Source organism: Opisthorchis viverrini, assembly GCF_000715545.1.
Source record: "Opisthorchis viverrini unplaced genomic scaffold opera_v5_26, whole genome shotgun sequence".
In the NCBI taxonomy this organism is placed as follows: Eukaryota; Metazoa; Platyhelminthes; class Trematoda; order Opisthorchiida; family Opisthorchiidae; genus Opisthorchis; species Opisthorchis viverrini.
In genome coordinates this window covers 1,839,375-1,852,942 of record NW_008751683.1, presented here as the reverse complement: position 1 = coordinate 1,852,942, position 13,568 = coordinate 1,839,375, and the positions used below count along the sequence as shown (strand labels likewise).

At 46.7% G+C, this 13,568-nt stretch overlaps 1 protein-coding gene across 1 annotated transcript in view; it reads right to left on the bottom strand.

Annotated features, from left to right (window-relative positions):
• The window catches only part of T265_02287 (hypothetical protein), a gene marked incomplete at both ends in the record, with an annotated part of 89,853 nt that overhangs the window by 62,681 nt on the left and 13,604 nt on the right, over positions 1–13,568 (bottom strand). Inside the window, 7 exons of the mRNA XM_009166491.1 lie at positions 640–877; positions 3,640–3,691; positions 6,304–6,684; positions 7,444–7,556; positions 10,224–10,392; positions 10,556–10,670; positions 11,703–11,766. Of these exons, the coding sequence (XP_009164755.1) occupies positions 640–877; positions 3,640–3,691; positions 6,304–6,684; positions 7,444–7,556; positions 10,224–10,392; positions 10,556–10,670; positions 11,703–11,766 (1,132 nt within the window). The remainder of the gene's footprint in view (positions 1–639; positions 878–3,639; positions 3,692–6,303; positions 6,685–7,443; positions 7,557–10,223; positions 10,393–10,555; positions 10,671–11,702; positions 11,767–13,568) is intronic.

Sequence of the window (13,568 nt, the reverse complement as noted above, 5' to 3'; positions counted from 1 at the left end):
ATTATTATCATACATATATATATATAATATATGTTACATTATTATACGTTCTGCTTAATTTATGATGTTTATCAACCCATTTGTTCATAGAACCAGTTCTAAATACAGTACCTATTGCCCTCATCCGCCTGTTCCTACTGCGTACTCAATACAAACTGCGTATGATCCGATAGTTCCAGTCGTCTTGCAAGGTTTTAGCCGCCCGGATCCCATACATAGATTGTACTCAACCCAACGACTAAATCCTTATAACGTGTTTGTCTTACCGAGAAGACCTTCCGCCATAACTTCCAAGTCACTACCTATCTGAAGTCAATCGCGTGCCCTCGACTCAATTACTCCCTGCATATCGCTGTTTTATTTGTCACCGACTGTATTCCCACACTTGAAAGTTCCCCTCACAAATAAAACATCGAACTACCGCAGCTAAACGTTAGAAGATTCCAAATCCTATCCAGAGGATTGCGGGTTCGAAGCTCCCTAGAGGTTCTTGGGATGCCGATTATCGCCACGCAGATGAAACAAAAATGCACAACGCTAGCATGAAATCCACGTCAGTGGGGACAAAAAACTTGTTGAGAACTAATTTGGGAATCCACATTCAGTGAAGTCAATAGACCAACGGATGCGCCAGCCTACCTTCTGATTCGATGCACTTATCGGGATACTGCGTACGGACCCCTGGAGCAACTGCTTCAGGGATATTGCCCCACTGGGTTTCAGATGTGGTAGATTGCCGGTGGACTTTTTGGGAGGTGACAGACAGGCATCTAGTCGCATTTGTTGCAGGCGACGACCTGTTTTACCTTTAGGAGACTCACTGATTCCTGAGTTTGCCATATCAACTGATATAACAGCTTCGTGTTGTTCAGGCATCCTGGAGACGGAGGGAATAGATTTGCAGGAATATACAGTGATAAGTAGGGAAAAGGACAGATAGAAAGGTATACAATGGTCATCTGAACGTTCTTTCCAAGGTATAGTATAGCTTATGTTCCGAGTAACCAGATGACTACAGACAATGCATTTCAAAACATGCGCCAAAGTTTCATCAGTAAGTGAGAATGCTGCACAGTTTTCTAAGTTACCCCAACAGTGGGTGGATTTGGTCGAGGACAGCCCACCACAATGATCAACCGGGTGTGCACGGGAAAGCTTTTGAATTCACGATAGATAAAAAATCACATGGCATCGGAATACATTCCCCAATCTCGATGCTTATGAAAAGGACTAACGAATTCTCTCTGACTATCTCCGGCGAACCATGATGAATGAACTGCTCAATGAAGGCTATGACGGTACTGCAGATAAATGACTACTTTGTCAGACTTGGACTGGTTCCGACCCTTCGACAGATCAGAACAACAGGTGCGGGCAACCTGGCAGTATCCCAGCCCTCGTGCAACCTTCGGGTGGCATGGCAGTTAGGTACCGGAAGGGTGCTACAGCTGAACGATTTTTTATTATTATGGACACAATGTTGTCTGATGTGGAGTCACTCACTAATTCGACGACAGTGTCGTTGTGGGAGTGATTAGAGAGCTTCTGTCCCAAGCAAATGCCGTTTCTCAACAGATACATGACTATGGGCTCCGACTGAGAGAGGAAACGTGAATGGCTGATGAATTTTGTGAAGCAGCTCGGACCCATCATCGATAAAAATGACACTCAACCCGGCCCGTCAAATGTTGTCAATCGTGAGAATGCACCCACCATATACTGTCTGATATCAAATAACTTTTTGGGTTGGTCAGCTACTATGGAGGTTTCCTACCAGTAGTGCACAGCTGTCAAGAGCCCTTGAATCAGCTTCTGACAAAGGGGCATCGATGGATTTGGTCAGGCGACTATCAGCTTGCATTCAAAGAGGTGAAACGGCTCCTGCAGTCCGAATTTCTACATACACAAATAAATGCTTCCTACAATCCTCACCACTGAAGGAACGAACCGTTGAGCTGGGGTAGTCACAACCAACGAATTCCCTGGCGGTACGATTGCCCATGGCGTAAGATCACTGGCTCCAGTAGAAAGAAACTACTACTAGATCCAAAAGGGAGTGTTGACCAACATCTTTAGCGCGAAGCCCCAGAAAATACCTTAATTCATGTTTGTGACGGATCACATACCAGTTATGGCCATATTTCGTTCTACGAAATGTACCCCGGTCTACATAGCTAACTGATTGCAACGGTAAGGTCCAATATCACTTGGTCATGTCTTTACCATGAAACAGACCCCAACAGAAAACAATGGACAAGCGGACGTACTGCCACAGCAGCCGTTGCCGTCAAACCAACGACCACTGCTGCGGTGGTGGAGACCATTAACCAAGTGTCGACGAGTTTCGACGTAGTTTACGATACCGTCAAAGATGACAACATACCACAGATGGCTATGTAGTACCAGCGAATCAGCAGGCCAAGAACCTGTCCTTCGGGAGGATTCAGACAGATGTTTCGACGCCGAAGTTCGTTGTCTACTGTTGATGATGGTCTTCATTTCGGTGACCGGATTACCTCACCCACGAAGCTCCGCCGTCAATTCTTGGCTCAATTTCCTAAAGGACGTCCGGAGATGAGGAACACGAAAACCTCCGTTTGCAGCCATGATTATTGGCTGCATCATTGCGTAACAACAATGATGCTGTGTTCCGTACGGCCAAACTTCAAAGTTCACTCGAATATTTGACAATGTTAAGCATCGCCAGTCACTAATTCCGACTTGGGTCTCCACCAGAACAATAACATAGAACAAGCTGGTCGTGGACTGTAGAATAGTTTTGAGTAACCTTGTGAGTAGTCTTCTCCGAAAAATATACTGCAACCTCTCGAATATCATACCAGCTGAAGAATGAGGCAGCCTTTGTATAGCACATTCAGTTGAGCAATACCATAAACGAGAGATTAAGCTGAGATTTAGTTGATTCTGTGATGAAAACCAATAAAATAAATGAAATAATCGCTCAGTTGTAACACGCGTTCGGTACCTAACTGCCACGCCACCCGAAGGAATCACGAGGGCTGAGATGCTGCCAGGTTGCCCAAGCCTAGACAGGGGAAGTCGAGAGGCAGAGGTCAGGTTCGAATCACGGACCTTCCGTTCAGTAAATTAGCGCTCTAACCACTGAGCTATCTGGCCCTAATCGGTGTGCAAATGAGTGAATGTGGCGAACATACTACAATTTAGGTTCACACATAATATAAGGTTGAAGAGAACTACGGGAGCCCCACCTGCATGATAAGTACGGAGAAGTGCGAAACCGACTGTATTCAAGCTGAGTTCTAGCTGAATCGCCCGTCAGAACCAAACTGATACGAAGATGAGTGTATGAGCCGAAGAGTAATACCTAATTACCGAGCTGGTGTGCCCAAAAACGACAATATTTACACGGGAAAAGTTAGACCCCTGGGCACAAGAGAATGAGGACTGAAAAAATTAATTGTTTGGGACTGCTAGTTGGTGTTTCAGTAACCTCAGGAATACATTGCATTTGAAAAGAATTATCAAATGTGGTCAGTGAACGTTATGCGACGTAAGCAATCGCGCCTTCAGATGGTTAAAAAGTTGACTGAATTCATATCGGGTACGGAAATCTTATTTTGAACTAAAGAAATGGGAAGTTAAAACTGCAGAACTCACGTGTGTTCACCTATCCCGTCAGAAGCTTCAGCATCCACAGGAGCTGACAGGCCTGGAACGAAAAACGAAATGCTGTCGAAACCGCTACAATTTCTTCATAGTGCTGCTGCAAGTAACGAGAGGGTTTGGTCGTTTAACTACACGCAGTCAAGCTGGACGTAAGTGGGACGACTCGAACTCAAGTAAGTCGAAGGCGTCTTGGAGAAAATATCTGTCAACAGTAAGCAACGAATCTATGTTGCCCAGATAACAGGGCGGGTGCTATGCTACAAGAGAGATCCCGGAAGGACAGGTGTAACACTGGCGTGATAAACTTGGTTGTCGGAGTCAGTCCGATCACCTTACGGTGCAAGTGAAGGTCTGTCGATGGCAAACACTCCATTGTCACTCTTTGCATTTAGATGTGGGTAAAAAGAGCAAACTTTTGTCTGGCAGAAAGCCCATTTGGTCACGCTGTTTGAGTGGTAGAGCTGTGTCTAGCTGGAGAGACCAGTCCCAAAAAAAGATAACTTTTATTTAAATCATTCTGGTTTATTTCGACAGTGACTTCCTCTCAGAGAAAAAACTCCTGGTAATGGCCTCTCAAGAGGGTAGTATTTGCTTGCTGACAAATTTGAACAGAACCGTGTGTAGTTACTAGGCGACGAGGAAAAAAATACAATAACTGGATTACACAAACATTCGCAGAATCGGTCAATGACTCAAAACTTGGCCCTTAAAATAGCTTGACCGTAGGCTGTCACCCTGAAGTGGTCAGGTTGCAGTACTGCAATGACCTCATGAATTATGCTGGCTGAAAATCTGTCCACGAAGGCCGAACAGGAACGGCCATACATGACAGTCCTGTGCTACGAGTACTCGCAACGTGAAGTAGTCTGGGGGTAAAGTGGTACTGCGACAGCGGTGTGAATTTAGTAGACTGTTCCCACGGAGCGAACAAGAGTTCACATTAATGGAAATAGCGGTGTTAATTCCCCCTGAAGAAGGACGAGTTAGAAGGGTTCAGCACCATGACTGAACACTTCCACTGCCCAGTGGCTGACTGTGAACGCCAGCAAATCATCCAATACAGTCGAACTACGACTAAAATTTACCATCGGCTACATGTGATTCAAAACGTATCTGGTATTACTCCTTGCAGCCTCGGGCTAGTCCATCCTCCCACAGTCAAGCAGACCAGAATATCGGGTCAGTGTCTCCGAGCAGTCATCATCATCGACAGCATGGCATCAGTGTTCAACACCGACGCTTTGCTGCGGTCAGCCGTGATTAATTTGAAAGCCTTATTGTGAAGAAAGGAATAAAGGTAGACATGGAAAGGGATTTAGTGCTAGCTTACTACAATCATTCCGAGGTGCCTACAACTCCAGACACTCATTCAGACAATCTGGATAGAAACTGACAAGATCGCTACTGACATCGGTTGGAAACCCTATCTTGCAGCATCTCCAACCAGGCGCAGTGGGATCACGCAGTCCCGATCCTTGAAGGTGAGTAGCAAAGGTAGCACCCAAACGTTACGTAGTTTCATTCATACACCTGTGCGAGGTAAGGGTTGGTCACCACTCTGCTTCTGTCAGTGTGAGTTTGTTATGGAAAAAAAAGCACTCTCTTCGACGAAAGATGGTACGGCGTACGCAACACATGTCCAAACTAACTCAGCTTCTGGTTCTGGATAAATCCTTCAATGGAAGTACCTGTTGCACAAACGAAATCTCGCTTTCTAATTGCCTCGTTACGGATTCACCGACCCACACGAGCTACGGTCTTGAGACAACACCTGAAGACGTTTCAGTTCCGCTGTCCGAACGGGCCAAGTCTCAGCCATACAACAAAACAGTCCACACTGTAGCTTGATACACACGCCCCTTGAGATTAAAGGACACACCGCTTTGACGCCATGGGTGTCTCAAATTATCAACCGCAACCTGAGCCTTGCAGATTCGTGCATTGACCTCATCTATCACACTACAATGAGAACCAATACAACTCCCAAGATATGTAAAACGCCCCCTGGATTGCAAGTGGCGTGTTCAGCGACTACACGTCAAGGAACATGACCTTACACTTTTTGGGTCATACCAAAGGACGGGATGACTTTAGTCAGTTTATCCAAAAGTAGCTGCGCCTTCTCCTCCTCTTCGAAGACGAGGAACCAGCCGCATCGATCAACTGCAATAGTCTTCGGACACTGCAAGCCTTCTGGGCCTCTTCCATTTCCTTGGCTTTCTCTGTTCACCACACTTCACGGTCGACTGGAGTTTGCGACCGGCAAGCCGTCTGAGGACACCATCAGGCAAGATGACTTAAGCTATTTCGGAACTTAGTACTGCATAAAAACAGACTGCGATCAGCACACAGCTGAAGAAGTCGTGAATTCATATCTTCAGCAACTACCACCAATCTGAGCTCATCGCAACAGGGCATTCAGGGAGTCGTAAAACCTGTGTTTTACGGCATCAGAGCTACAGTCAGCTGGTACATGAGCAGACACGATAAACAAACATCGATCAACTTCTCACTTGTGAGACTCATTCACAAACGCTGACAGATGAACCGCACAGATGCGACTATCAACAGGTATCCGGTCACACAGTGAAGAATCGGTGTTGAACACTGATGTCATGCTGTCGATGATAATGATGATGATGATGATCTAATCACGCAAAGATACTTCCACCCCGTGACTTAGCACGATACCAACCCCTGCACATCCTGCCACAGCAGCCTCTGGATCACCAAAGGCGCATAGCTGGAGTGGAGACTGATTTGGGGGGGGGGGTAGCTCAACTACTGTGATTGCATTTTGAATTCTTGTTGCCGAGACACACCACACATCAATGCCAAGCAAGTCCAGTGTGGAAGCAAGAGCGGCTTGTTGTCCTGCTTGCTTCAAAATGAGGATATTGAAGGCGGCCAGATAGACTGAGCGTCGAGGCTTGAAGATTGGTTTGGAGATACCTGAAGATGTCGGCATCATGTGACGAGATGTTGCATGCAAAACCGATGCAAGACGAACGGAGTTATCAGTTCTAAGTGCTGGGCCTACAAGGAGAGAGTTTTTAATGGGGTGGAAAGAGGGGGAAGAAAAAGTACGTGAAAGAAAAAGAAGAGAGGCCTCGACAGTAGTCTGTTTTCGCCTACCCGCTCTGCTGTACGCAGCAGGTAAGGCGACCCGGCTGATGGCACCATGCGACGGCCGATGTGGTATGAGAGTATTGTTAGCCGTGGATGTCATGGTTGTACGAGGACTGGGCGCCCACACCTAGACAGGAGGAATATTAGGGTCCCAAACCAAAGCCTTTGGCTCAAAAGCCTAACCGCAAGGCAGCATTGTTTGGCGGGAACAAGTGGCCACATGCTCTAGCCCGCAACCTGGAGGACCAGGAGATTATGTTTGTTAGACCTTCAACCATTGACCAACCTGGTATAAGAGACTCTGTGAGTGTCGCGAGGACATCACCTGGTATAGTTCAGTGGGTCGCTGAGGTGCGCAAACCGTCACACCACGATAAGACCCAGTCTCTTCGTGACAGCAGGGTCCCCAACAAAACCAACGTACCCATGGTAGGTCGTTAATGGCTGATTAACTGAAGCTCAAGGTGTTTAAGACACTGAACTACTAATGTGCAACAACTATTGATAAAAGCAAGTGGATATAACATAGAAATTTCATTTCCTAATTCGGGACTCCTGTGGTCCAGGCTCTCGTGGGACACCTTTTCATTAGGAAACCCTTCACAAAAGAATTATCAGGATCAGCACTCCGATATGGCTGAGTCTTGAAAGAATGCGTTTTCCTACCAGCATCATCCTGTACAGCCGGGACAACGAGTATCCGCCGTTGACCTACGCCTCCCGTCCGTCCGGCATATAGTTGAAATTGTTGCCATGGCAGTAGACGGTTCAATTTGATACTGTTCAAAACAAGACGAAAGGAAAGGAAGTGTAGTGAAACTGTAACCATAATCCATGGATTGAACACGAATGTTGTTCATGCGTATGCAGCTGAGAATGTCATACAGTTTTTGATACTACTGATAAGCAGTTCGCGACAAAAGAGTGTGAGGACTAGATTACGTTTGCGTAGAGATGCACTTCCATTAACTTAGATTTGCAAGTCGTAGCGTCTTCCGATCACAGAGGCTTAGCTGAAAACACACAGTCGGAGTGAGCTCGTATGCCGAATGCCCGAACAACTTTGTAGGAAAAATCAAACCATTCAGCAATGACACCATTCCGGTGCACGAGGGTCGAGATACAACCAGGTCGTACATTCCTAAGTAAGACAGGGAGAATGGAGAGCGGACGCCTCGATGAATGGATCGTGCTTCAGCGCTCGAATGATCTCGGCTCACTTTCGTGAAACTACAGCTGGACACTCCAACGTCATACTAGGACAGAGCCAGCACTCGCCGCTCTCGGTTAACTTGGAAATAGAATTTAAAGAAGCCAAACCATTCCGCCGTGGTATGTAACGAGAAGGGAGTATGAGAGCTGAAATATTTTGAAACGTAGTCTTATTACTTAAAGCTGATCCGTAAGTTGTGGACAACGACTGAGCTGGAGAGCCCGTCTCCCCACATAAGATGTGGGCAGTCGCTGGTGTCCAATGGATGGCTAATCGTGTGGGTTGTCCCACAGCGTTGTGGTTACTTTATTGTTTGGTCACTATTTGCTCCTTCGAAATGATTAGAGGGTGTCTTAATGGTGAATATACATAAATCCAAACACCGCTCAACTTTTGCACACGATGGCCGCGTTTGAGTACGGAATACAACCTACAAGAAAGCGAGGTGAAGGAGAGAATTTACAAACCTCTAAGTAGGAGATCGGTACTCAGAACCACTCGACAACTTCCATGTGTGTAATTGTATGTGCGTTCGGATGGAAGCCATCCAACTGGGAACCAAAAACGATCCTAGCCTAAATTTCCGCCGATGTATGGAAATGTACAAGAACTCAGTGATTGGTTTAGCATCAGAACCGACTGTCAATTTCTTTAAACCTTACAATTAAAGAATCACTGGAGGCTGGAAGATTTTATACCTCTCGGAGGTTGTATCAGCTCGGACGGAAATGTGTCTGATGAAGTCAGTGCAAGAATCTCAGAAGCTCAAATCACGTTTGCCAATTTGCGCCACTTGTGGCGTCCAAAACAGATATCACTAGACCATAAAGTTCCCATGTACCAGGCTACAGTAAGGGTTGTGTTGTATGGGTGCGAGACGTGGCCTGCGCGGACCATTAATGTGAAGCGTCTTCAGGTTTTCTTTACCACCAGTGTTGCTGGTTATGAATGGCGTCAACGTGTTAGTAACGATGTGATTGGAAAACGGTTATCTGATTGTGCGGCAGGTGCTTCAATCGGGGAAAATTTCCAGCAACACCGACTGCGATGGCTCGACCATGTGAAACACATGCAGAAACGCCGTCTACCGAGATGAGTGTTGTTTTCCGCGCCTCCTTCAGAGTGGCGCAAACCGCGAGGTGGAAAACACATGACTTGGCAGAAGGGCGTGAAAGAGATCATGAGGAGTTTGGGCAGTGTTGGTGTTGTACGCCTTCCAGGAGGGGGCGAGATGGCTCAAGTGGTTAGAGTGCGAATTTACTGACCGGAAGTTCCGTGGTTCGAACCCGGCCTCCGCCTCTCGACTTCCCTTGTCTAGGCTTGGTCAACCTGACAGTATCCCAGCCCTCGTGCTTCCTTCGGATAGCATGGCAGCTAGGCACCGAAAGGGCGCTACAGCTTAAGGGAACGCCTTCCAGGATGGGGGTCTCCGTGACCCCGTCTGTGCTTGGCTGGAGATGTTGCAAGAAATGGCGGCTAATCGATGTCCGTGGCATTCGTGATGTCAGTTTCTTTCCAGATTGTCTGGTTGAGCGCTTGGAAGTGTAGGCACCTCAGAATGCTTGACGTAGGAAGGCACTACGTCCCCTCCCTCATCCATTCTTTTCCTCTCCTTTTCACTTTTGGGCTTTAAATATAATTAAACGAGCCTTACGGTTGTACGGCAGTGAAGCATCAGTGCCAACACTGATGTTGTTGTCTCTGTTGATGTGGTATTTTCGTTGACAGAGTAAAACGGCATCTCCCTCAAAGAATAGCCCAACGTATTTCAAAGTACTTCATACCGATAAGTTGCCAGTCAGCCATATGGAATCCAGCAACACCAACAGCAAAATATTCACTGATAACAGTTAACCTGTTTGTCATCCACAACTCCGTTGGGCGATCAAACACTCCAAACGCTGCCATTCAGAGAAGCAAATTGGCTAAGTTGGGATAACATATTCCAACTTCAAAACTAAATAACTGGGGGACTGTCCATTGGTCCACTTGGTGTTAAACAAGACCGGTATCATGATGAACTCCCTCCCAAATTACTTAGATCATGTTCAGCCACTTTGGGGCAGACTTGCAGGTTAGAAGCTTTACCTGAAGACTTCCAATGAAGCAAGCGTTTTACTCGGCTTCGGAAACGAATAAAACAACCGGCAAAGCACGCCTAGGTTTGATCATTTGTGATGGTGAAAGCAAGAACACCTCCGGTCATGAAGTAAATATCAGTAATTTCGCTTACCTTTCCATAATCCACGCGCTGGAGACGATCTTTTGGTCAGTAAGTTTGTTCACTTTCCCCATTGGAAGCCGAGTCGCGATTATGTGTGTAACCCTTGAACGACTATAGTAAGCACTATATTGCCCGCCATGTGCACGAATCAAATCACGCAGTTCGAGTGCGGGAGGATCTACAGTCGCAAAGCGAACAGGAAACTTGTCATCCGTGGGTCAAGGTGCAGTGTGAATTCGATGCATGACCAAGTTATGGTACCACACATAGGAAAGTAAAGGATTAACGGTATGAAAAAAAAAACACAATCAAAAAGGGCGATAAAAGAAACGAGGCACTACCTGTGTATCCGTTGACGTAGATAGAAACCCCATGGAATATATCGGATTGAAGAGCTTCCTTTTCGGGGCGGAACTGATTCTCCAATTTAGATTTCTTTGCTCGCATGTAACCTCCCTGAGGAAAACCACAGAGTTTAGAAGAATAGTGTTTGGCGAAACGCTTGATACAACAACTCGAAATTAACAGTGCTTGGAACAGTTGACGCAGGGACTATCGGAACAGCTTCGGTGAAGAAGAATGGCCAGCGGATACATGGTTTTCAGTCTCAGTCCCTACATGGTCACGTGACCGATCATTATACACCAATCTGAAGAGAGCCTGAACTCTTCAGGACCGTACATTTTTATTAGCATGCAGTTAATTCGAATCCTATTGTTCCGTGATTAGCAGATCGTCCGTCAGGAGCAACCGCTAGTTGAGATCTGACCATTCAATGACTCAGTCAACAGCTAGTAAGAAGAGAGGAAACCTTCCAAAGGTCCATCAGTGCGAAAACGGATCATGTATTTCCTGTAGTTATCACTTAGAAATAGACACACGGTGTTTGATATGCCCAGCAGTTTCAGATGATGCTCGGTGTAGGAAGTTAGAAGTGGAGTGAAGTAAACAGGTATCTGGCATCTCTCAACTGAACTGCTGATTGCGTGCTACATTTTTTCAAAGACGCCGATAAGTTCTTAAAGGAAACCCGTAACAAGGTTGTTGAAAACTTTTTGACGGCCAACGACTGGTTTTGTCCTTCTTGCAGCTTATCAGGTAGGCGCGGTCTCCTAGTTTCCGCAAACTTTATGTTCTACTTGAATCCAATCTGTACGAAATTCGAAAAGTACACTCATTTTTATATCAGTTTGGTTCTCACGGAAGACGCAGGTGAATCTCTAGTTTTTAGTAATCTTGTGAGTAGTTTCCTTCGAAAAATTTACTGCGACATCTCAAATATCATGCCAAATGAAACAGCTGAAGAGTACCATAAGCGAGAGATTCAGCTGAGTCTCCCGTGAAAACCGAATTAGTATGCAAATGAATGAACTTGTCGAACGCCGACAAGTTGTTCAAAAGAAGGATAAAAGTTAACAAAAGTACGGTCTATGTGGAAAGATCCCAGCACGCGTTATGATTCGGAGCGTGAAAAAGTACGTATCCTACCTGCTCGGCCCAGCCATTGTCAATGCTCTGCCTGATTGTCCCAGTATGCATTGATTGCAGAGATCTGTAAACAAAAAATCAAACATCATTGATAGAATCATATTACGTACCTAGCATATCGTTTCGTTGTCGACATTTTGCCATGCCAATATTAGCCGTGGGCATGTATATTTAAGGTGATTCTCTATATAGGGGTTTCGTCTCGTTCAGCTGTAGCACCCTTCCGGTGCCTAACTGCCATGCCACCCAAAGGAAGCACGAGGGCTGGAATACTAACAGGTTGCCCAAGCCTACATAGGGGAATTCCACAGGCAGAGGTCGGGTTCGAACCACAAACCTTCTGGTCAATGAATTCGCACTCTAACGACTGAGCCATCCCGCCCCGCTTCGTCTACTGATGGCGTGAGAAACGGGTGGGGTGTACTTCGCAATAGCTGGTATGGTCGGACGACGAATTCGGAGGCTCTGGGTGTTTGCTTTTTAGCGGAGAGGGTAAAATTTATACAATGAAGGTAACAACATGGATGCATGTGCTACCGCGTACGATTGACATCGCTTCTAACAAATGTGACCTGCTTCGGGGTTCCCATCTATGGAGGTGGCGATCGTCAGTGCAGTTGAGACCTCACAATAAGGCACTCATATTATGCTACCACTGTTCAACTTTCGGCGCATGGTTTCTGCGCCACCCAATGAAGCACTGGACTGAGATACTGTCAGGTTACCCAAACCTAGACAGGAGTGGTCGAGATGCAGAAGTCGGATTCGAACGACGAACCATCCGGTCAGTAAGACTGCGTTTTAACGATTGAGCAATCTAGAGCTCATCATCATCATCACTAGACAGGAGCGAGATGCAGAAGTCGGATTCGAACGACGAACCATCCGGTCAGTAAGACTGCGTTTTAACGATTGAGCAATCTAGAGCTCGCTCACATCATCACTGTCAGCTGTAAGAACCGCGTACTCGTCGTACACTGGTTGTAGCTGCCACAGTTTCGTTCACCGATGATTGGGGGGGGGGTAGGTAGCTGCGCATTGCGCGCGTGAGCTGGTAAATTGGTGCATAAATCCAGCACTGTCAGTGGGTTGTCAAGCGGGGGGTGGAAAAGGAGCTATGCATTGAAGGCAATAGCTTTGATGCATGAGTGCCATTGAGGGCGCGACTGGGCCATGTCTGATAATGTCACTAGCCATTGATGTGGCCCGTTTCGGAGTCCCCATCTAGGAAGACGGCAGTGACCAGCGCAGCTGAGTTTGCTGGTAATGGCTTTCATACTTCGCTGCCAAGTCATTGTTTGACCGCCTCTGGCTCTCTTCCACCCTTCACATGGTTGGGCGAAAAGAGCCCTTCGAGGAAGTCGGTCGACTGGCATACACAACACGTGGCCAAGCCAACGCAACCTGTGCAGTGTGATCAGTTCATCTATCGAGGGTGAGTTATTTCTCCCGAATACCATTCGACGTACTTCAGAATTGCTGATCCGGTGTTCCCACCAGATTCGGGCAATGCTCCGAAGACATCGATGGTCAAACACAGAAAGTCTTTTGACGTCCTTGGCGCGCAGCGGCCATGTTTCTGATCCATATAGTAATATGGAGCGCACCGAGGCATTATAAACTCGACCCTTGACAGAGAAGCTGATGTCATGCCTACGCCACGGGTGACGTGGGTTCGCAAAAACTGTTCTGGCCTTCCCAATGCGGATGGAAATATCATCTTTCGTGAGACCACCGGGACTGATACAGCTGCTCAGGTAAACAAATTTGTCTACTACCTCAATCGGTTCATCCGCAAGCATGAGGCTAGGGTTCGAGCCCACCCAGTCTTGCAGTAGCACTTTACACTTTGCAGGTGTGAAGCGC